The 25,887-nt window shown below is 46.9% G+C and overlaps 2 protein-coding genes across 2 annotated transcripts in view; one reads left to right on the top strand and one right to left on the bottom strand.

Annotated features, from left to right (window-relative positions):
- The window catches only part of SACK1G (scaffolding CK1 anchoring protein G), a 39,900-nt gene extending 22,332 nt beyond the window's left edge, over positions 1–17,568 (bottom strand). The window contains exons 1-2 of the mRNA XM_083152650.1: positions 16,464–17,568; positions 1,757–1,924 (exon numbers count right to left, since the gene is read on the bottom strand). Coding sequence (XP_083008776.1) covers positions 1,757–1,924; positions 16,464–16,943 — 648 coding nt within the window. The 5' untranslated portion in view covers positions 16,944–17,568. The remainder of the gene's footprint in view (positions 1–1,756; positions 1,925–16,463) is intronic.
- SLC5A10 (solute carrier family 5 member 10) overlaps positions 1–25,887 on the top strand; it is an 84,852-nt gene that overhangs the window by 38,250 nt on the left and 20,715 nt on the right. The gene's annotated exons all lie outside the window — the stretch shown is intronic.

Genomic DNA, 25,887 nt, shown 5'->3' on the forward strand with positions numbered 1-25,887 from the left:
CACCAGAAAATGCAGGGACTAGGCTGGTGTAAAAGGGGCCAACCTGGGAATGCATTTTCTGGTGTGAAAGGGGTATTATTTCAAATAGCCGGGACCTGCAGTGCTCTGAATACAGCCAGGCTCTGCCACTGTCAGTGGCTATCACTTCTGCCTGGCGGCGGCTGTCCCCCATTTACCACGAGCATGTATTCCCCCTTGGCAATGAGCATGTAATCCCACATGGCAATGAGCATGGAACCTCTGGCAATGAGCATGGAACCCTTGGCAATGAGCATGTAGAGAAGCAGCACTTATGTAGCATAATTTTTAATAGGCATTATGGTGTTTGGCATAACACATAATGGACATAATGGCGTGTAACTTAACGTGTAATGGACATTATGGTGTAAATGTTTAATAAGCGCCTTTGGTGGACAATGTCCCTGTTTATGAAGTGTATTGTGAATTTTGGCTTAATCTGTGTGGCATTATGTGAATTCTGGCTCAATCCATGTGGCATTATGTGAATTTTGTCTCAATCCGTGTGGCATTATGTGAATTTTGGCTCAACCCATGTGGCATTATAAGAATTTATGTGAATTTTGACACAATCCATGTGGCATTATTTGAATTTTGGCTCAATCCATGTGGCATTATGTCAATTTTGACTCATTCCATTTGGCATCATGTGTAAGGGGCAAGTATAATGGGGTCTAGTATTTTGTTGCATAATGTGTAGAAGTTGTATATGGTGTTGACACGCCCCCTGTTGAGGGGCCACACACCCTTTTCTGGAGCGCGCCTTTGGCGCGCGCACAACTACATCCTTCACTTTTGTCGCCATGGTGGGCCTCCGTACTTTAAATGCCAGGGCCTATTTTTAATTCCATTCCAACCCTCTCCTGCCGCTCTCTTAACATGTACACTGGCACCATTAACACCGCCCCTCCCCCACCCAAACCCTTTTTTATCATGGTGCCCCCCCTGTCATTTTATCCTGGATCCGCCCCTGCCCAGGCCTGAGGCAGTCATTTTTCAAACACAGCCTGTAACATGGCAGTCAGGAGCTGATTTGCTTGTACTTTATCTCTGCCCACTTTATTATAGCTCCCATGGTAACGACAGGCGTAGAGTGGGGGAAGATACCAATAGCAACCTATCAGCTTTGACGTAACATTTGTCAAGTGCATTCCAGAAAATGATACGTAGCAGCCGATTGGTTGTGTTGGCTCATTTCTCCACTGTTATCACTGCTTCATGCATCTACCCCGCAGTCTGTAAAGTGGCAGTTAGGAGCAGATTGGCTGGTACTTTACCACTTCTACGGCCTTGAGGGTCTCAGTGGAAAAAAGAGGAACATGCCACATTTACACGGAACTGGGATGTGTAATGCCAACATGTCCTGCCCACCAAACATCTACTCCACAACGTCTGGCACAGTGGCATGGGCCTGTTTCTCACTAGCAGCAAAATGCAAATCCCTGGTATTATGTTCAATGATATATTATAAAAAAGGCGAATCCCTCATTCACAGCATTGTGTCCAGTACTGGACTCAGGAGAAGCCGGTTACCACAGAGCAATATCAACATAATTAGCCAGGGGGCACTATTTAAGTCCGATTTCTGTTCACGCCCTTAGGAGGGTGCAAGGAGATATCGCTGGTCATCGTGGGTTTACCGCGCAGCCAACGGAACAGCCCCAGACACATAACCCAGAAGCGGCATCGCTCCGCACATGTCAGACCATGCAGGTCCTGGGATCAGCAGAGAACTCACCTTGAGGTGACCTTTGTGCATCTGAGCCTTCTCACACATCTGTAGGAAATACTTCACGTCGGACTCGTTCAGAATGAGGTAGACCCCGACTTTCCTCTTGAAGCCAGCTTCTAGAATGTCCTTAAATATGTCCAGATCGGTGAATACGTCCATTACCAGAGCAATCACCTGGGGTGGAGAGGAGAGAACACGGAGGTTATAGATGGAACTGCAGAGAATGACGGTAGGGGAATATACACTAACATGCTTGGGAAGTATACATAGTGATTATCCAGTGACAAAGCAGAACCGGCCCATCCATAGTACCACATACAGCCTCCTACCCAACCAGCATGTCCCACTCCCCCGGCCACATACAGCTCCGTGCCCCATGTATGATCCTTATGCCCAACACAGTCCTGAGCCAAACCTCACAAATCATGTTATACATATATATATGTATAATACCTTTACGTCCCCTGTTCTAGTCCTGCCCCATGTATAATACCTTTACATCCCCCGTTCTAGTCCTGCCCCATGTATAATACCTTTACGTCCCCCGTTCTAGTCCTGCCCCATGTATAATACCTTTACATCCCCTGTTCTAGTCCTGCCCCATGTATAATACCTTTACATCCCCGTTCTAGTCCTGCCCCATGTATAATACCTTTACGTCCCCCGTTCTAGTCCTGCCCCATGTATAATACCTTTTCGTCCCCCGTTCTAGTCCTGCCCCATGTATAATACCTTTACGTCCCCCGTTCTAGTCCTGCCCCATGTATAATACCTTTACGTCCCCCGTTCTAGTCCTGCCCCATGTATAATACCTTTACGTCCCCCGTTCTAGTCCTGCCCCATGTATAATACCTTTACCTCCCCCGTTCTAGTCCTGCCCCATGTATAATACCTTTACCTCCCCCGTTCTAGTCCTGCCCCATGTATAATACCTTTACCTCCCCCGTTCTAGTCCTGCCCCATGTATAATACCTTTACGTCCCCCGTTCTAGTCCTGCCCCATGTATAATACCTTTACGTCCCCCGTTCTAGTCCTGCCCCATGTATAATACCTTTACGTCCCCCGTTCTAGTCCTGCCCCATGTATACCTTTACGTCCCCCGTTCTAGTCCTGCCCCATGTATAATACCTTTACGTCCCCCGTTCTAGTCCCGCCCCATGTATAATACCTTTACGTCCCCCGTTCTAGTCCCGCCCCATGTATAATACCTTTACGTCCCCCGTTCTAGTCCCGCCCCATGTATAATACCTTTACGTCCCCCGTTCTAGTCCCGCCCCATGTATAATACCTTTACGTCCCCCGTTCTAGTCCCGCCCCATGTATAATACCTTTACGTCCCCCGTTCTAGTCCCGCCCCATGTATAATACCTTTACGTCCCGCGTTCTAGTCCCGCCCCATGTATAATACCTTTACGTCCCCCGTTCTAGTCCCGCCCCATGTATAATACCTTTACGTCCCCCGTTCTAGTCCCGCCCCATGTATAATACCTTTACGTCCCCCGTTCTAGTCCCGCCCCATGTATAATACCTTTACGTCCCCCGTTCTAGTCCCGCCCCATGTATACCTTAACGTCCCCCGTTCTAGTCCCGCCCCATATATAATACCTTTACGTCCCCCGTTCTAGTCCCGCCCCATGTATAATACCTTTACATCCCCCGCCCGTTCTAGTCCCGCCCCATGTATAATACCTTTACGTCCCCCGTTCTAGTCCCGCCCCATGTATAATACCTTTACGTCCCCCGTTCTAGTCCCGCCCCATGTATAATACCTTTACGTCCCCTGTTCTAGTCCTGCCCCATGTATAATACCTTTACGTCCCCCGTTCTAGTCCTGCCCCATGTATAATACCTTTACGTCCCCCGTTCTAGTCCTGCCCCATGTAGAATACCTTTACGTCCCCCGTTCTAGTCCTGCCCCATGTATAATACCTTTACGTCCCCCGTTCTAGTCCTGCCCCATGTATAATACCTTTATGTCCCATTCTAGTCCTGCACCAGATAATATATTTGTCCCACATACTATTTGCCGAGATCTTCCCCTTCCCGACCACACACACACACACACACACACACACACACACACACACACACACACACACACACACACTTCCCAATTGTAATGAAACCAACATGACATCATGTAGTTCCGGAACATGCAGAATGCAGGCGTAGCTGCCACAGTGCCCTGTGCTATCGCGTGCCGCCCTGTGATCTGGGTTACTTTGTGGCCTTTATAAACTCCTCTATGAAAACACTACAGAAGATAAAAGCGCCCAGAGTCCTTGTGTCACCCCGTGAGTCACACAGCTGAGGGGTAAATACACAACGGTGTATCGCACTTTGTACACAGCAACGATGACACCAAGGAACTCTCAAATACTCATTATATCCCAGTTCTTCATTCAGGAGAGTACCATGAATTGTTCAACTGTAATGTTCCCCAGAAAGACCACTGGGGCCCGACTAGGGGGGAATGCTACGGCGGGCACACTTCGTCCTGAGTCTGTCCACAAGCTGGCCGAGTGACACCGATGCTATACAATTTGGACATAGCCCAGCTAAACAGCCCCTTTGGCACAATCTCCTTCAACGTGAATTGAAGTCTGTACAATCAAAAACATGACAGTGGCCATCTTACTGCCACACGTGCTGACAGGCCCGAGAATAACCCAGTAACATGGTCATTTTAAGGCCCCACATTACGAAAGAGATTTTTGACCATTTGCCAGACATCACTAGAATATAGAATTTACAGCAAGCAGCATCGGGAGTATCATTTGAATTTCATTAACATGTTGGTAAACAATCAGAAAGTGTCCTGGTCGCCCACACAAAACTAAAAGGGCAGCCATTTTGTGAAGTGACCCAATAACCAGCCTCTAAATTCACTAGAAATAAGTAAGTTTCTGGCTCGTAATATATATGAAGGTAAACCAGATGCGATCAGATAAACGATTTATAAAGATGCAACCAGATGAGTTACTGTTTTGTGCATGAGGGGAGATATTTTTCCTACGCACCACAGACTTCCTGTCAGTAATGCCACTGACAAATGCTGCAGTCAGCCCCTATTCATTTTCAGGTCGACATGCGTTTTTCCTTTCGTTTTGTTGTCAATATGTAGTTTTAATTTGTGTCGACATTTTCATGTGTCAACGTCAACCTTTTGAACTAGACATCGTCGACCTATGATCCGGATCCCATTTATTTGCACTTTGCTACATCTATATATAGATATAGGGTACCGCTACTGACCGCTTGACAGACTAAATGATTCCATGGTGCGCTAAAACATGTCATAACAGAAAGTGAAAGCTATTGTTGCAGGGACACTGCTCTGTTTCAAAGATCAACTATCTTAATTTATATCAAGGTCTGGAAACATTCTCATATATATATTTGTGTGTGTTGTCAGTACCTCGTGCCTCACTGGAGGCACCGGGGGAAATTTACTAAGATGCGAGTTCTGTTTCAGAAGTGATGTTGCTATGGGCAACCAATCAGATACTATCTAATATCTTCTAGAAGGTGCTAAATAAAAAGAGGATTCCGATTGGTTGGCCATAACACCACACGTGAAACAGAACTCCCATCTTAGGAAATTTCCCCCCACCATTTTTCAGCAGGTTCTCTTTGCAACGTCAATGTTTTTGGGCCTGTTTTAGCACCACAGCTCTTTTCTAACCTACTTAACACTATATCTGTCATCAAGTGTCACATTCCCTCACACACCCAGAGGAGAACACAAAACATTTGAAAGTTTAATTAATACGCAGCCAGGGTGAGAACAGGACGCGGCATTCCTGCCTGGCATAGGGTTGTTTATTTGATAGGACGCCATCCCAACGCGCTGACAGAACATACGCCACAAAACATCGGCAGAGAAATGAAGCGCTGGAACCTTTTTTTATTTATTTGACCTCTTCTATATCTGTTGCCACCATGGGTTCAGCTTTGGAGAGAGATAAAGTGGACAGGTGTTGATGGAAAAGGTCTACGGTCTCTAGGTAGTAAAATCAATAGGTCTACGCCAAAATGCCAACATACCAATAGGCGCCATTAAAAAAAAAATCTGCAAAAATATTGTTTGTTTTTTTAAGACACCTGTCGACATGGACTTCCAATTAGTGTAGCGCGTACCCAAACATGGGGTCCACATTAAAGAAATATTAATGCATGTCGACAATTTGTCAATGCTAACTTTTTGGTGTTTCCCTAGACACTCTAGGCCTATCAGCCAGATACCAAAGCGGACAAAAGTACCAGCCAATCGGAGCCTAACTGCCATATTACAGGCTGTGTTGACAGAAGCGGATTGGCTGGTACTTTATCTCCTGATAAATATCAGCTTCCGTCATTAACGTAGCACAGACTTTGAGATAACCACTACATGCAGGATTAGACTTGGGTAACTTCTCTTCCTCCCGCCAGGCTGCCAGCGGCGCCGGTCGGTTCCCATTGTTCAGTACTAATACCGCACTGACTGTACAGGAGGTTGTGGACACTGGGCGTTTAATCAATATTAGAAGTAGATATTGTTCTGCTTAATAAGGGAGTGTTTGATAAGGCGGCCTAGTGGCAGGGTGCAGAGTATATCCAGGCCATGCAAAAGCCAAAGATGTCATTTATACACAAGAGGAATATTACATGGCGACACTTGAAAACTTAGTGAACCCCCCAGTATTGCATTGTGCACAGCGTACATGTGAAATATGGACCAGCCATTCATTTTTGCAGACCTCAGACGTACAGTACACAGTCTATTTAATAATTGCTTCTGTGGCCAGTCTCCTGACTGAACGGTATTTATTTAACACGTACAAATTGGCCTTGAAGTGTAATTCGTAGGTTTTTTTTTCGTTGTTGCTGTGGAACTTTATGACCTTCTATTATTATTAACCTTTATTTATATGGCACCACAAGGAGCCTTTTACATACATCCCACCGCTGCAGATGCCACATGTACATGTTGGCTGTGCAGGTTATATCTGAGACTTTGCTCTTAAACACTAAAGAGATATAAATGAATCTGTGTGTACAGAAGGATTACCTCGGCTGGAGCCTAGCACACAAACAGGGCCCAGCTTGTGTTTGTCAGCCTCCGAAGCCTCCACCTCACGCTGACTTGTGCTTCAGACCATGGCCGTATGACCTATTGTCTCAGGTTATTTACATCTGTAGAGGGCAGGTCATTTGTTCAGTCAGGTGAAATGTTATATTGTTACTTGAAAGCACAGTTATAATGGCCGAAGACATTACAACTGTTGCAACCGTTGTTGGGAAATCCACTTATTGGTAGCGCCCTGGTGCAATATTTCAGGGGTTTTCCAGCTCTTTAGAATGTAAGCTCTCACGAGCAGGGCCCTCCTCCCTCATGTGCTTTTACTTCTCTTACTTATGTAGGGTACGCACCAGGACGATCATGCTCGTGTGACGATCGGGAAACAATTTCCTTTGAAATTGCTCTATGATCTCACAATGGATTGGAGAATATATTGGGGGGGGGGGGGGGGGCGCATCAGAATTGTAGCGAAAACCTGTATTATTCTGCTCTTTTTACATACAATCGGTCGTAAGACGAATTGGAAGAATTGAGTCCAAATTGTCCTGGTGTGCACCCAGCATTAGACCCTCATTGATAGCACCAATCCTTAGTTTTTTTGCTACGGATATTAATTAGTGTCCTCTGCTGATTATTCGTTTATGTACTCTGTAATTGGGCGCTGCGGATCCCTTGTGGCGCCATGTAATAAAATAAAAGGATAACAATAGTACTCCATACGCGCTTATGTTGTCAACTTGAAAATAGTTGAAGAAATGTGGACAACAGGTACTTCAGGGTAAGCGCTAGCCATTTATTGAACAAAAAAAGAATATTACTTACAAATTTTGTCTCTGGAAAAGCACTAAATCTGTTCGATGTGTCCTCCCATAGTGGTCCAACAACAGTTTCCATTAGAAGAACACAATTCTCCATAGCAAAACGCAGCACGTTAGGCGAAACAGCCAGAACATGACTTTCATTTCGGACTTTGTAGGAAATCCTTCACATTCTATCCGGTTCTTCAAAAACTCCACCTCCAATAGTCATATGGGGTGAAGTTCAGTGATCGGGGTGGCCATGATGTCCGAAAGCAGCAGCTATTGACCACTTCTGTGCAACTGTAGCATTAATCAAGTGATCTTAGCATCACATCAGCATCTAGTTATACAAATTCCAACAAGTGGCTAGTGCAGTGGTTCCCAAACTGTGTGCTTAGGCACCCTGGGGTGCCTCCGGATGTTTGCGAGGGTGCCTCGGGGTTGGGGGTCCATTACCAAAACAAATTATTAATAAAGTTATAGGCAAATCCAGTGCTGATGGCTGCCAATCATACAATGTATGGACAATTAGAACCACAGCGATGTTCCCCACCACATATCTGAACCGGAGGGGGACCGTTAAGCACAATTGACTGTATTTTTTTATTTATCCATAAGAAACTTTTTAACTAGGGGTCCCTTGAACAAATACGGATATTCTAGGGTGCCCTGGTCAAGAAAGTTTGGGAACCACTGGTCTAGTGCTTTGTGTCAGAGACTCTAATTGGCTCTTCAAGTTCACAGGTCTGGCACAATCACGTTAAACCCGGCCAGGTCACCCATTACACAGAGGGTTTAACCATTCTTATCACCCAGGTTGAATTGCTGGGTTGCTTAACAAGGGTTATAAGGTTTGGTGCTTTCACACTGCACCTCGAACCGGGTTCTTTTGGGGATGTGAAAGGGGTATTATTTTGTATTGTTATTACATTTCCGGACCCTACTCTTTTGACCTTCTAGTATTTCTCCATTTTAATTCAAATAATAATTGATTTACATATTTACTAATCTTATACTACTGTATTAAGTTTTTTTATTTAGTGTTCTGACCTTGAGGATTACTCCTGCTTCTATGCCTAATGAAAGCACCTGAAACACATTGCAGACTCTGAATTAGCTGGTCCTCTATGCGTCACCTTTCTGAGTTATTGCGTATGGCTGCTGATGCTTCAGTGGGAGTCTACTACTGAGGGAGCCTTATGTGGCAGCGGAATATGTGGTGGAGGTAGAGGTAGGAAGCAGTGCGAAGAGTGGAGAAGTAGAATAGAAACATAGCATTTGACAGCAAATAAGAACCACGTGGTCCATCTAGTCTAGATTGCAGTAGGCTGCTCATTGCTCTTTTGCCCCAATAGGGATCTCTGATCCTTGCACTCAGTTTCCTGTCCCAAAAATATATGACCAAACCAATGTCCAATGTTCTTGCATGGTTGACTTTGCAGTGTTTTGATTGGCCGATTTACTGTGGTTTGAAACCTTTTTTTTTTAAGTTGGGATCAATGGTCCCTAGCCTGCAGCGTCCCCGCACACGTCTGTATGTAACACACAACGGGAATGATGGGAATGGGAATGCTCCTCTGAATTGGCTCTGTCACCCAGCACTGAGTACGGTTATTTGTGAGGTCATTAGAGCCTTGGGGCAGACGAGGAGACAGACTCAGAATTGCAAGCTGTACGCCTGCTGATGACGATGAAGCGCAGAGCGGTGAGAGACCCCAGGATTCTGCAGAGCATGAGTAAGATCGCACCCAGGTGTCACTCCATTCCCTAGACTGTGGTTAGCGCAGCCAGGTGTCAGTCAGTCCTCGCTGTGATCTCCAGCAGCCAGGTGCGGAATGCGAATTTCTGCTGCCTTCACACCCTCATCATAAAGCAGGAACCTTAACCCCTTCAGTTTTACCAGCGACTGCCCAGATGCGGACAAAGGGCCTGATTCAGCACTAATAGCTGCTGAGTGAATTTGCACAGTGGATGATTATCGATGAACTGCATTGCGCGTTTGCGGCGTATACTAGCGAAGGAATCCTGCTACTCTTTCCCTCCGTCCGCAAGTTGGCACAATGAAATCTGTATGCCATCTCCTGGGTAGAGTAATGCCCTCAAGATTGTAAATATACCCCGTTCAGATGCCTACTGGCTTTTGAGCCCCCGAACATTAGGATCCGCTGAGTACATGTCCCGCAGTCTCTGTGGCCGTGCGGATCTTCTGGATCTCTCTGCTGAATAATACAATGCCAGTTTAGCTCACATGACCCACCAAGGTAAGAAGAATCCCTACCAAGCCCAGTTGCACACTAGTGTATTGTTTAAAGGTTCCTCTTCTTCCAGCCAATCCAATAGCTGCTATGGCTTAGACTCTGCAATGGAACAGGGGTAGGGCCTGTGTTAGGAGGTGAGAGCAGGTCTGGCTAGTGGTTGACAAAGTATCCAAGAATGGTGTTAATATTATAGAATGCCTGTAAAGTTCTGGACAGGTCCAGTGTTAGTAGCCAAGATGAACCCCATCTGTTACCTCTACGCCTAAATGAATGTGCGGAACTGTGGGTCACCACCTATCTATGGCGGATATTATATAATCCCAGTTATATTCCGCTACGCGGTACAGAGAATATTTGACCATTCACATCAGTGGAGCTTACAATCTATATTCCCTATCACACGTACATGCATGCACACACATTCATGTTCATTTTGTTGGGCTCCAATTAGCCTACCAGTATATTGTTGGATTGTGGGAGGAAACCGGAGCACCCGGAGTTAACCCACGCAAGCACGGGGAGAATATACAAACTCTGTACAGTTAGGGCCATTGTGGGAATGGAACCCATGACCTCAGTGCTGTGAGGCAGTAATGCTAACCATTACACCGTCCATGCAGAGTTATCTAGAAGCTACCACCTTTTTTTTATGCACTTATTAAAAACTGTGTACTGGGAACATGCCTGGTTCCAGGCCCTGGGGTGGTAGTGCTGTTTCGGCAGCCTGGAGCTCGCTTCCTAAATCCTACCAGCTGCCAGAGGGAGCCTGGGTCAGGAATAAGGAGAGTGCCATCTTGGTGAATAAGAAGCAATACCATCAGCTGACGTACACCCTCTGATTCTGACAGTCTGGGTAATCCATCTTATTATTGTCTTATGACGGGATCCTTAACTCTTTGTGCCCTTTCCCTATGTATAAAACTTTTCTTCTCGTCACACGGACAGATAGTGGAGGGCCGACTGCTGAAGGTACCAGGCTTTCGGTAACCTACCCTCCCGCCCTGCACAGAGTCTTTTATCCCTTACACTGGCTGCACACTATACCAGAGTTTCCCAAACTCTGCCATTACAGTCCAGGTCTTAAGGATATCCATGCATGCATTTAGGAAAGTATACAATTATCCGGCCAATCGCACTGTAAGATCGGCTGACGATTGTATCGTGTACACATACGAGCACAGATTATTGCAATATCAGATGAGTGTTCCTTGCAAATGAATAAAAATCGCATCGTAAGTGACAAGAGACAGGGGTGTACCCAGCTGTAGGTTATGTCAGCTCCCGCTGTAATATGTAGTAAGACATTACAGTCTCCGCCAGAGCATGTTAATCCCTAGCACAAACATTCCAAAACGGGGTGTTCGCCTGGGGTGATATCTGCTCCCTTCCCATGTCTTCCTACGTCACGGCTGGGAAACGGGGACTATGCTGCCTGACGCTGCGGCTATGTCCGGTCACTTAGCAACCTCTAACCCAGCACAGGCAGACGCACTGTAATGTATTGTTACCAAGTTGGACTCATCATGCACAAATGCCTATGTGGTTAACGTCACGTGGCCGTATCTAGACGTTCATACACCCAGTGTGTACACACAAATGACACGGCTGCTCAGCGAGTCGGATTGTTATGAATGCAGCAGGAGTCCTTTTCCTTCCTTCCTCCCTGCTGGCAAAATATATAATTTGTGCATACTTGTGGAGACGATCGGCTATTTCTGTTCTACATTTCACGGTGACTGCAAAAACATTCGTAAGTACATCCGAACATTTCCGGCATGCAAAGACGGATGCTGAATAAAAACAATAAATAAGGTTCAGAAGAACAGCTGCACATGGGAGAGGTGGTACAAGTATCAGAGAGAGATAAAGTACCAACCAATCAGCTCTTAACATTTTACAGGCCGTCTCCCACCCTCACTGAACTCTGCTTTTCATGCGACTGCCCCCCCCCCCCCCTTCCTTCATCACAGGCCAGTTACACCCCTTCTGCTGCTGGTGGACTGATGGCCGACTTGGTTCCGGGGCATGCGCAGTGCAAAGTTAGGATAGATTAGTGATGGCCATCGTTTTTACCTATCGATGGTCATCCATTCTCTTTGACTGATTGGCCTCTTGGGCCTATCAAAACATAGGGGCGGGGATTCCATGTGTCAGGGGAGGAGCTATGCTCCATGTCCCAGCCGCTTAGGGGGAAAAAAAACCTATTTGTTTATTCTTGACATCGATGGGAGGAAAAAAAACATCTGTTCTCCCCTCATCGATGGCAAAACTATTCTACATCGACCATAAACCATTGATTTTAAATGGTCATCCCTATGCTAGATGGGCTTAACAAGCAGGCGCATGTTCCGCTCATTATTATCCCCATTGCATCTAAAAGTGCCGACCCCAAATCGCCAATTGTGGTGTCGCACTAATTGGACGGTGGCAACAGGGTTATGGTAGAATGGATCGACGAGGTCTAGATCCACAGTCATGTAATTGACCAAAAAATGGAGGAACGCGTCTAACTAAAAATGGTCGGACAGTAACAGAAGATCGAGGCAAGTTAAAGTTCTTCCTCTATATCCACTGGGATGGTAAAATATGAACAGGTTGGTTAAACAGACCAAAAAAAAAAAAATAAAGCATGAAAAATGTCTCCCTTGTCACAATCGACCACATTATTTGTCGACCTTTTGCTTGCGTCGATCAATTGCGAAGACAATGCCGACCATTTTTAGGAGTCTAACTAGACGCGTTCGACCATTAGTAAATCGACCACACGATTGTCGTTCTAGACTCCGTCGACCAGACACCATAAAGTAAAACACTGGCTCTATAGGAAGCATGCATGGAGCGTCCTTTAGCAGGTCCCGGCAGTACTGCGGCACCCATGTCCCTGACTGGCAGGACCGCTGGCATACCCCCAAGTTACGGCCTTGGCCTTTAAAGTACAATTCCTTTGTGTATAGGTGTATTCAGAAGGATTAGGATTAGGTGAAAGCCAAATAAAAAAAATCGGAGAGATCGTGCCCAGTACTTTTGTGAGCTCCAAAATCTCCCCAACCCACATTCCACAAATAGCAGCAACGCTGGAACGGAGCGAGTCCCGGCTCTGGGCTGTGCGATCTGGCTGTGCTGCTCAGACATAATGCTCGGTGCAGGGATGTAATGATTTTATACGGCGATACAAGACGATGAATCACCGCGCAGTAATATGTGACAAGTAACATCACTTTACAAGATCACATTCCTGGAAGAGATAAGGGGAACGTGTCAGGAGAAAGTTCACAGTGGTTCAGCAATAGGAAGGTCCAAAACAGCCGGATATCCAGACAGAAGATCAATGCTATGCACAAATGGCACCAATAGGAGATCAATGGAGTCCAATATTAATGGGTGAGATGAAGTGACTGGGTTACCGATCCCTGCATATGGCTGTGGTAGTCACAACGTGTGCCCAGTACAGTGATTAGAAGTGTGATCACACTCCTTGTATTACCTACACACTGCATAAGTTGGGCACAGAAGTGAATACAGCGCACCTAAGAGCCACCGGCCTTACTACACAGAGACCAACATGGACGACGTCCTGGCAGTATAAGAACACCAAACACAACACACAGATGCTCGGTGCAACACAACTTATTTTGTGACGTCTACATAGGATTTACATAACTGAGATGTTAACAGACACAATTATGGGCTTTGCGGAGTTTTTCAGTATTCTACATTAGCCACATTGCCACTTAGGACTAGACTAGGTGACCTACGGTAGCCGCCGCGGACTAGACTAGGTGACCAACGGTAGCCGCCGCGGACTAGACTAGGTGACCAACGGTAGCCGCCGAGGACTAGACTAGGTGACCAACGGTAGCCGCCGAGGACTAGACTAGGTGACCAACGGTAGCCGCCGAGGACTAGACTAGGTGACCAACGGTAGCCGCCGAGGACTAGACTAGGTGACCTACGGTAGCCGCCGCGGACTAGACTAGGTGACCTACGGTAGCCGCCGAGGACTAGACTAGGTGACCTACGGTAGACGCCGAGGACTAGACTAGGTGACCTACGGTAGCCGCCGAGGAATAGACTAGGCGACCTACGGTAGCCGCCGAGGACTAGACTAGGCGACCTACGGTAGCCGCCGAGGACTAGACTAGGCGACCTACGGTAGCCGCCGAGGACTAGACTAGGCGACCTACGGTAGCCGCCGAGGACTAGACTAGGTGACCTACGGTAGCCGCCGAGGACTAAACTAAGTGACCTAAGGTAGCGGCCGAGGACTAGACTAGGTGACCGCCAAGAACCAGACTAGGTGACCTACGGTAGCCGCTGAGGACCAGACTAGGTGCCCAAAGGTAGCCACTGAGGACTAGACTAGGTGACCAAAGGTAGCCACTGAGGACTAGACTAGGTGACCTATGGTAGCTGCTGAGGACTAGACTAGGTGTCATATGGGAGCCACTGAGTGCAGGACTAGGTGGCATATGGGAGCCAACGAGTGCTGGACTAGGTGTAACAGACATCAGTTAGCAAATGTCATTTGAATCTCTCTCCAAGCTGGACCCTTGGAAATGTTCCTCCCCCTTAAGCTAATATGGCCGAGAAGTCCTCCTTGTCACGTGTAAGCGCACATATGCAGCTTTTGCTTTGTGTGCAATTCGCCCCATAGAATATGATGCCTTTTGTAGACTATTTGTACCCCCTTCCCCAAGGCTAAGCCTGCCCCAGGCCTAGATTCCTCCCTATTATGCAGCAACAGAATACGCAGTAAACACATATTTTAAGACTTTTGCACATTCCTGCAATAACCAGTAATCCTGTATTACCACAGCGTGTAAACGGACAGAAACGTATGGCCATAAAACAGATTTTTACTTTTCTATAGTCGTTGACCTGTGTAACAGTGAGCAAACTTATGTCCCCAGCTCCTGGTATCAGGACTGGGAATCTCATGCCAAGTGGCGAGCTATGTCCATTCACGGCTTGCATCACCAACACAAACCAGCAACTGAGACTACCGGTGTTCCGTTTATCTTCCCCTGAGATCACACAGAGAATGAATCATGTGCTGAGGTCACGGCTCTTGCTCTAACACGTCAAGGGGTCTAGAGCCAAAATGAGAGAGGATTGCTTCATTCTGATGATGTACTTCAAACGAGTCTGTTGATCAAAATATAGAAGGGCCTCACACCTTCCAAGTGGGCTGTCCCATGGTCTGACGCAGCCTCTGGAAGGAAAGCCCCCATACACCAGGGCTGAATTGGGGCAATGATGTGATCCCTGGATGGTCAGGTCGGGGTTTTAAACAGGTTTCAAAATCCAAATCTTGACCATTTTCGGCTGGGATCAGGGAATCTGGCCCTTTTATTGTAGTATTTATTTATTATCAGTTTCTTATATAGCAACGAATTCTGTGGCGCTTTAGAATTGGAAATAGTAATAAAACAAACTGGGTATTTACAGAGAGTCATAGGAGGGCCCTGCTCCCAAGGTTACAATGGCTTGATATTGACATGTTTATCAAGGATTTTGAACAGGTTTAAAAATCAGGATCAGGGAACTGGGCATTTTTAACATGGTTAATTTCCCACAATCCCCTAATGGATTGCCATTCTTTGATGGCGGATCAGTACTTTGGAAGGGTCAGCGGAGATTATATATATATATATATATATATATATATATATACATATATATACATATACATACATACACACACATACACACACACACAATATACATTAAGGCAGGATGCAGTTATAATCCCGGCGTTCAAAATCCTGACACTTTCTCCCTTTATTGGTGTCCACGACACCCATAGAGGGAGAATAAATGAGTGTGCCGAGTGTAGCAAGGCACCAGGCCTCCTGCGTGGCGAGCGCAGCGAGCCGTCAAGACGATCGACATCCCCCCCCCCCCTTGTCGGGATTTCGGAGGTCGGGATTCCGGCGTCGAGATTTTGAACGCCGGGATTTCGTATCAAACCCATTAAGGCCAATGTACATTACACATTAACGCAAAATATTAATTCTGCCTTAAAATAAACTGTAGGTTTAATTCCATCGCCAAAATCTTGCCGCAGGCTAGTAGATCTGCACCGTGGAATGACAGAAGAAAACGACAAAGCAAAAGTAAATTTTTGCCCGCGCCTTTATGTTCCACCGTGAGAATCTCACCTTGACCTCACTCGTTTCCCGATATATAACCACGTTTCTTTATCTGTATCACCCTATTACTATTCCGACAACTTTTCTCAGCCCAAACATGGGAGCCACCTAAAAAAGGTGTGACGCTGTATAGTAAATATAAGGTACGGTGGTTTATTGTGTCAGCTTGCGTTCTTTGTTCTGTATATGAAGTTCGGAGGTTGATCTGGACTAACAACGTCCTTCCTGACGCACAGAGTCTTGGTGTGTACTTTAATAAGTCAATACACTCAGGAAAATGTACCTGGTAAGAAAATGCTATGACATGGTGACATAATTGTATGCATATTGTATAGACCTGGGGATTTATGGTCCCTGCCACCATATAGATCCACAACAGCTAGAAAGCCACCGCTTATTTGTTCTGAGAGTTGTTAAATGTTTAAATGGCATTTACTCACCTTCTGGGCTTGAGTAATCACCTTCCGGACCACCTCCTTTATGTGAGGTTGCCCATCAATTGGAGGCTGCATATATACCGTTGCTCGTGTCACTCCTCTGTAGGCCACAGTGTCCGGCCACCCCAAGTCTAGGTCTGGTATGGAGCAGTCCGATTTATCGGGCCAGTATTCCAAGGAATGCTCTGCAACATCTTGGAGGTCCACCTCTCCCTCCTCCAGCTTGTCTCCAGTTATCCTGGGGTGACAGTTATCAGGGTCAAAAGGTTCCACACTGGACACTAACTTGGCGAGTTCTGGTTCTGACAAAAAGTCCCTGATGTTCTCCTTTTTGACCACTTCATAGAAGGCATCTTGTCCAGAGCTCACCAGAGCTTCCAAGGCCAACCTCTGCTCCTCACTGTAGAAGAACTCTGGCTTGGACTCACTGGACCTCCAGTTGACATTGTTGTTGTCCAGACATTGGATCTGGGAGAGGGCCATAGCGGAGGATCCTCAGGTGGGCTCCTGGAGTGGAGCCTGCTGTAGATCCTCAGATTGGTCCCAGTTGGTGGACCTTGCTGAAGTTCCTCAGATGGGCCCCAAGAAAGGACCTTGCTGAGGTTCTTCAGGTGGGCCCCAGGAGTGGACCTTGCTGAGGTTCTTCAGGTGGGCCCCAGGAGTGGACCTTGCTGACGTTCTTCAGGTGGGCCCCAGGAGTGGACCTTGCTGAGGTTCCTCAGATGGGCCCCAGAAGTGGACCTTGCTAAAGTATATATATAATCTATGAGTCCTCAGACTACAGTGCCTACTGGTGGCCAGCACTCCTGCTCCTGTACAGGGTCTCACGCTGACCCATGATGCGGTAAATGCCCACCCGGGCTACAGCCTGTGTATCCGGGACCACCCTGACCCCTGGCAGTAGCACTCCAGTCTCGGGTCTCCCGCAGCTGCTGCCGCTCTCTGTCCCGGGTCTCCCGCTGCAGCTGTTGCTCCCGATCCCGGTCTGGGCTGCTGCACTCAGTTCTCTGACACCAGTAGTTAGCAGCAGGGCTCAGCCGGGAGGGGAGGTCACGTGAGCCGGCTGCTGGTCCCCGCCCACCCCAGCTCCCGGCCGCCGCGTCATGTGACTGCCAGGCTGCCTGCCTGCCCTGACCTGTGTGTGACGCTGTGCTACCTGGGCTGGCTGTGCTCAGGGTGCAGCAGAAGCAGGGGTTCGTTAGAGCGTCAGCTCTGCCGCCAAGTTCCATAATATCCTTTTAGTAGGAGAATGGAAATATGTTACAGTAGCTAGTAAAGGTTAGTGTTACTAATGGTTACTGACATCTGTGCAACCCCCTAGCAAATATACTGCGCTATTCAGTAATAAGTGCGCTGTAACTACTGTCTGGTGTGGCTGGCACTCACCATGGGCACAGATTAAGAGGCGGGTGCTCAGACCCCCTTAACTACAAATCTTCTGGGTCGGAAAAATGGGGGAATGCTCCCCTCAAATGTCCCCACCCCTGAAATGCCGGCTTCCTGTCAATCAACTTGCGTATGGTTATCAAAAAAAGTGCATGTGTACTTTCGGCCGTACACATGCGCAGTCTACCGATAATCGCTCGGCCTCCAAATTGGCAGCCGTGCGATCAGGTCTGAATAACCCCCTATATTTCTGCATCTACTTTGACTATCAGTAATGCACTTAGGTCTGTATTACTGAGACATCACCTCATTAGCAGCGAGATTCTCTATTACAGAAATGCGGTAAAAACCCCGTTATCGGGGTTTTTACCGCATTTCTGTATTCTCTAACCTCCCACCGCAGTGTCACCGCTGCGGAGGGAATCGCCAGCAAAAGCTGGCGGTTCCCTGCAGAAGCCTATGGGCTTCTTACCGCAGCGGTGTGTGAGGGATCCGTTACGGATCCCTCCCAGCATGCCCTGCGGCCGGCGCGTCAGTCTGCGCATGCGCAGACGGACTCCCGGGTCATAGACCCGGAAGTCCAGCAACGGTGCCGCATCGCAAGGGACAGCTCTTATCGCAAGAGCTGTCCCTTGCGTTAATGACCGCATATTTTAGAGAATATGCGGTCATTAGAAATGCGATGCCCGGCGAAGAGGGCTGCGGATTTTAGAGAATCCCGTCCTACCACTCGATAAAAGGTTATAGATCTCTCTGTATGCAGCAAACAGCGGGAAGCGCACAGTCCCCATTGCCGGCAGCGAGGCCCTTAAGCGAAGCCTTCCAGGGTTTGCGGAGTCCCTGCTTGGTGAAAGTGAGATGCGCAGAGGGCAATTCACAGATATACAGTATCACGTACAGCCAGAGGCGGAACTACCAATGGTGCAGCAGGTGCATTGCACCAGGGCCCCTGAGGACTAAGGGGCCATTGCTGTCTAGACCAGCAGCTTGTACCCCTGTCACTTGGTGTGGGGCCTAAATTGTTCTTTTGCACCTGGGCCCACCACTCACAAGTTCCGCCACTGCGTACAGCTGAAACCCAATATAGGGGCAGATTTATTAAGCTCGGTGAAGAGATAAAGTGTCTGTTTTTTACCACCGGCCAATCAGCTCTTAACTATGAAGTTACAGGCTTGGTTTGAAAAATGACAGGTAGGAGCTGATTGACCGGTGATAAAAACCAGACACTTTATCACTTCACCGAGCTTAATAAATCTACCCCATAGAGAGAGAGAGAGAGAGAAATGACAGTTCCGATGGATTGGGCAGTGTGAATGGAGAACACATTGCCTGATCTGTCAGTAGATATATCTATTCGTGTGTACCCAGCTGAAGCCACCAGATACACTGGAACTGCATCTTTAGATTATGTCACTTCTGTTATTTCAGGTGTTTTATGTACATGAATCACACACAGGCTTTGTTATAGTCCCCTGCGTTCCCGCTGTGTATCACCGCATTACAGATACAGGCTTACTGTACTTCCCGGTACATCTGTGTAATGTGAAAAGGAAATGTTCATTCATCTTTAGATGCAGTTACTAGTGGCAACATGACTACTTCTAGGTAGCCAAGAGTTGATAAAGTAGTAAATGACAAACTACAAACCAACTAGCTCATAACTCCCATTTTCCAAACAGCCCGTAACATGGCAGTTAGGGATCGGTGGCTGCTACTTTAACTCTCTCCATTTTATTACTTTTCAAGGCTTAGCACATCTAGCACCAGCATTTTTCTATTCTATTCTACTATTATATTATTATTTATAATAATAATAATAATAATTATTATTATTAAAAATGAACAACAACTCAGTGAGAATGGAATGCCATTCATTATCCAGATATGACTATAGAGCCAAAAATATGTTCTGTCATGTTGCCTGTAGGAAACCTGAGGTCCCTCATTCAGTATTATTCCCCCCCCCCCCCCCCCCTCCCGCCCCACCCTCTCCTCCCCCTGCTAGTATATTGGCTGTAAGAAAGCTATATCAGCATTTACATGTTAGCGATCCTTGAACAACAGGCACATCTGTTATTTCAGGTGTTTTACGTACATGAATCACACACAGGCTTTGTTACAGTCCCCTGCGTTCCCTTACAGATACAGCCTCACTTCCCGGTACATCTGTGTAATGTGAAAAGGAAATGTTCATTCCTCCCAGACAGCTCAGTCACTGGGAAGTTGTTAGAACGGACTCTCAAACAATGACGCGTTATTTTCACACGGGATTCATGTGGCAGGATGCCAATTCTGTGATTCCCGGAGATAAGGAAGGAATGTGCGGAACGCCAATGTGCCAGTATCGCCCCTATATACTGTGGCATATCGCTACCCACCATCATAGTGTCGGGAAGTTCAGGGTATGGCCGCATTCCACACTACCATGTCAGGAACGCTGGGTGACTTCGTGTCCAATAAAACATACAGGGAGATGTCACGTCTGTCACGTGCAGAGAGGGGCTGAGCAAAGCAGGTGTGGGTCATTCACCGTATTTACGTAGACCACTCAAGGTTGACAGGGCTTAGGCGGACACCTGAAATAGGTCGACATGACTGAGGTCGAAGGTCGAAACAAGCAGGTTGACATGAGTTTTTCAAGTTTTTTTTTTTGTCCAGAATGTCGACAAGGACGTCGAAGTGTGCCGCCTCTCCTCGCTTTGCTTATTTTCCTGCACATTCCTATAGGGTGCAACAAAAATGAACAAAGGTACTGGGGCAGGTCATCCCATAGCTGCAGGGTTGGCACAGAGGTTAGCATGACTGAGCTCATGAGTACAGTTCTCAGTCATGGCCAATCAGGGTGTTGTTTACGTTGGTGTCTCTTTCGTGTGCTGCACCATAACAGGGCGTCAGTGTACCCCGTCTCATAAACCTACAACCGTGTCCGGCTGCTCCGTATTCTTACCACAATCAAAAAACATAATGGTACTTGAACAGGGTCAGCTGACGAGAGGAGATGGCCATTTGCAGTCTCAGGGGCAGGTTAGGGCCCTTATTCAGATCTGATCGCAGTACAAATTTGTTCTCAAAATGGGCAAAACCATGTGCACTACAGGTGGGGCAGATGTAACATGTGCAGAGAGAGTTAGATTTGGGTGGGGTGTGTTGAAACGGAAATCTAAATTGCAGCGTAAAAATAATGCAGCCAGTATTTACCCTGCACAGAAACAGAATAACTCACCCAAATCTAAAGGGCCCTACCCAAGTAGAGATTTGTGCCAGAGATTTATAACGGGAGATTCAGCATGAGAGATTTCCCTTACACTGAATCTCTCAGATAAGGGCCCACACACAGAGAGATTTATAACGGGAGATTCAGCGTGAGAGATTTCAAATCTCTCTGTTTAAATAATAGGTTGTAATAAAGCCTGGGGGAGTGTCATATGACACATGTCACTGTCATTGTGACATGTAAACATTGGTGCAATAGTGTCATCGTCCCGTCCACCCGTCCACCCCCCTCAAATAAATAAAAGTTTTTCAAATAGTGTGGTCCCCCCCTAAACATAAACGTTGGTGATATACTGCCCCCCTCCCAAACACATTAACATATTAACATACTTTTGACTTTTACCTGAAGAAATGTGGTCTATACACTGTGCTGGCTCCTTTACGTGTTGGTCCGGGAAGTCTGCCACACAGCTGATGTCATGATCTCAGAGATGCTCCGCAGCAGCGCTTCCTCCCGCTCCATGTCCTGTGACAGCTGCGCACTGCCCGGGGAGCGCTCTTCCTGCTCTCTCTCATCTTAGAGGTCAGCCGCTGGGGTGCTGTGTTTGGGTGCTGCCAGTGCCAGGCGGGACTCGGGCCGGGGTGCTCGCCATCATCACTGAACGCTGCTCCCACTCCATGCGCTCCAGCGTCTCCAGGGGCGGCAGCACGGGAGCTCAGGGCAGCTGATCGCTCAGAGGCCACCACGCAAGCAGAAATGTGTGGGCCTTCTGAGCGACAATAACAGTCAGGGCTGTTCTGTATCGGGGTCCCGCAGGGCCGCGCATCTGGGTTGCTGTGTGGGCTGCACACACAGCGATAGTAAGCCACTATCTGAGCGATTATGTAAAACCGCTCAGAAAATGGCTGAATATCGCTCAGTGTGTAGGGCCCATAACTCTCTCTATACATGTTACATCTGCCCCACCTGCAGTGACCATGGTTTTGCCTATTTTGAGAACAAATTTGTACTGCGATCAGATCTGAATAAGGGCCTAAGCCTGGTGAAGAGATAAAGCGGAGATAAAGTAGAAGGTGATAACGTACCAGCCAATCAGCTGTGTTTGAATAATAACAGTCAGGATGTGATTGGCTGATGAGTTTTCACCTTCCACTTTATCTGCACTTTGGAGGTCATTCTGATTGACTCGCAAGGCTGCTTTGCGAACCAACTAAACTGCACCCGCACAAAGGTCCGCCCACCTCCCACACGCAGATCGCTCTAAGACACTCTCTGGTGTCTTAGATCTGTGGGCTCCCTGTACGGTAAGTGGGCGGGCAGCTGACATCCGACCACGGCACCGAGAACCAGAATAACTCCTTTATCTCTTCTCCAGGCTTACGACACCCGACCCTCAGTGCGGGCTCCCGCCTCCTCTCTTTCCGGTTTGACGCAGAGGCGCATGTAACGCAGCGCAAATGCTCTTGCGGCTGTCTCTAAACCTGAGTTTATTGGAAACCTTTCTCCAAACGACGCAGCTGTCTAAGCCCCATCCCTCATCTCTCTCACCGCAAGTACTTGTCTTAATAGTGCCACTTATGACGTAATAACAACTTTCACCAGATCCTTTCTCCTGTTTTACACGCCAGAGCACAGCTGCAAGATGAAAGCAACGTGCAAGGCGAAAAGAATGTGAAAACAAAAAAACTTTAAACAGGTTTTAAAGATATTTGAACTATACAATCATTTCTCACCTCACACCGGCTCTTGTCAATGTCAGACCAGGTACCAGCATCGCGCCTGCGGCTTTTCGAAACCAGTAAAAATGGGGGGGAGGGGGGGGGGTCGCTGAAGGAATATGCTGCGCTATATAAGAAACTGTAAATAAATAAATTATTACACATATTTTTAAGGGTTTGGAGTTAATAAACATACGTGACTTGCGGTGGATAAAGAAAGAGGTAATCGTAGCAAAGGCGATGTATTGGGACGCTAACTAAGACGCAAACGGATTTGGACTTTAGAAACATTAGATTGTCAAATGAAACGCATTGTGCATTGGAAGTTCTTAATATCTTCATTAATATGTTATTACTTACTTGTATGTTTCCCTAGGAGTTCTATCTGTATCCTGCAAAAATGTGCATCGTTTTGGTGATGTGACCTAGTGATTCATTGGCAAATGCATGATTTTTATAGGGGGGTTTCCCAATGTAATACAAAATCTCCCACTCATTGGAGTAAGTACGGGAGTCTGGGGGAGTGGTAACAGCCCCCAAAATTTGTCTTTTTATACACTGGATCCTGTATGGAATACAGTATTAATATTTAACAGTACACATGGTATATAGTGTAGCCTGTTTCTAACATTTAAATAAGATAAGTGGTCAGGAAAAGGTTAAACATTTAATAAATAAAAACAAAAACATAATAGAACCAGTACTGTACTTTCTAAGCTCACAATCTCCCACTTCATGGTAAGGCTTCTGTCTCTTCCTCCTGGCAGCTGCTCTCTCATCCATTGCAACGTTTGAGGGCTCAGAGCCACACATACAGTATATGTGGTAGAAGAAGCTGGTACACTGGGCATGTGCAGCAGCTCCGCTCTGTCCCTTACACTGCATGATGTGGTGGCAGCTCTGTTGACCATATTATATAGCAACTATTGTTGTCACAATTTAAGGCACTTGCCAAGAGGGAGTTTCTGGGCAACCAGAACCACCCCCAAAATATTGGTATGGTTAAGCGACCCATTGATTTAGTGAAGTAACCTATCAGTTTGGTGAAGTGACCAATTGGTTCGGTAAGGTTGCCCATTGATTTGGTGAAGTGACCCGTGATTTGATTAACTGGCCCATTGATTTGGCCAAAGCGACTGATTGATTTGCTATTTGATTTGATTGGGTAAAGCGATCCACCAATCTGGTGAAGTGCCCTAGTGATTTTGTAAGGTGACACATTTATTTCGCGGGTACCCGTTCATTTGGTCTAGTGACCCATTGATTTGGTGAAGTCGCCTATTCATTTAGCAAAGTGATCTATTGGTTTGTCAAAGTAGCCTATTGATTTGGTGAAGTGACCCATTGATTTGGTAAAATTGCCCATTGATTTGGTGAGGTGGGCCTATTGATTTGGTAAAATTGCCCATTGATTTGGTGAGGTGGGCCTATTGATTCGGGGGGAAGTGACCCATTGACGTGCAACATAGTACTGAAGATTGGATCCATGGCTTGGTCTTTAGCAAGTTGGGAATATGGTGAATTATTATATGTTCTGTTATGGATGGGTGATACCATATCCCAGCCTAGTAATTAACTAAAGAACGACTTGGGCTGAGGCATCTGGTCACATCATAATGGGCACAATAACTAGCACGTAAAGGAAACACTAAACGCAGTATTAAGGGTGTGTAGTAATGAGCATGGCCATATCAAAGAGATTTAAATAGTACATGCCCAGATATAAATGCCCTCTGCCAAACCTCGTAAATAAATGCTGCCAACAGCTTTACAAGAAATTACCGTCTAATCATCATTATTATTAATTATATGAAAATTTCTTAAAATAAGTCTAAGTCCGGTAAGTGGTTTACTTGCTTCCGGCAGAGGTTCTTAGCTGGTGGGTGCCTACGCTCAAAAGCAGATTTACATAAGCACCTGCCTAGGGCCCAGCATGTCCCAATGGGCCCCATAAAGATATCCCATACTTGCCGACTTTGAAATTTGCCTCTCCGGGAGAAGCCTGGAGAGGACAGCCGGATCTCCTGGTTGGGGGGCGGGGACAAGCCTGATGACTCAAAGCCCCGCCCCCAACCCATGCAAACACCGCGGCTAAAATGACGCGAAATGACGCGATTTGCGTCATTTTAGTCCCGCCCCCTCCCACGGACCCGCGAATTTCGGCATTTATTTCCAGTGTCTCCGGTGGGCATGCGGGAGACTTGCCCACCTTTCCAGGGGGCCGGGAGGGGGTCCCGATGTTCGGGAGCCTCCCGGCCATTCCGGGAGGGTAGGCAAGCATGAGATACCCTGGTCATCCAAATCTTGCCCAGAGGAGCATTGCACAACTACCGCCTGACATTATGACATCACATGGACCCGCCCACACTCCCAAAGTCCCTGTGATATTCTTTGATAGGATACAAAATGTTTGAGGGCAGTCAGGTTACTGTAAATGTGACGCAGGTATCAGGCCTACTTCCAAAAGACCTGATTCAGATTAGTACGCAGTGCCGATGGTCACGCAGCTGAGAATTTATCGGTAGACTCTGCACGTGCTAAGATAATCTATCGATGCTGCCCGCAACCAACAGCAAAACTATTGTACTACGGATGGTTTGAGGGAGGTAGGCCCCAAACCGGTATCTTGCCTAGGGCCCCATGAGGTATAAATCTGCCTACTCTGCGGTCAGTAGACTGTGATCAGATGCCAGCCTCGGTTTGCTCGCTGCCACATTGCTTCCAAGCGTTACTTCCCTGCATGATAACCCATCATGTGTTCATTACTGACCTATCAGCTGCTGTAGCTGTCTGGGCGGCTGTATCCGGTTTATGGAGCAACAATAGATGACTTAGAATAGGACTGTATTGTATTGTGAGCTGTGATATGTGTGTATAGCCAGAGGGATATCTCATGCTTGTAATACGGATTATAAGGAAACAATGAAGCTCTGACCCTTTTTCATGGCTGTCCTGATTTGTACCAGAAGAAAATGGCAAAACATTGACTTAAAGCCGCACATTGAAAATAAAGAAAATCTATTTAACGCATCTACTTTTGTTATGTATACAATGGCTCAGATGTCCCCAAAGGCAAAAGCGTTCTTCGCCATTTAACTCCCTCATTGAA

The sequence above is a fragment of the Crinia signifera genome, chromosome 7, assembly GCF_055691185.1.
Source record: "Crinia signifera chromosome 7, ASM5569118v1, whole genome shotgun sequence".
Classification (NCBI taxonomy): Eukaryota; Metazoa; Chordata; class Amphibia; order Anura; family Myobatrachidae; genus Crinia; species Crinia signifera.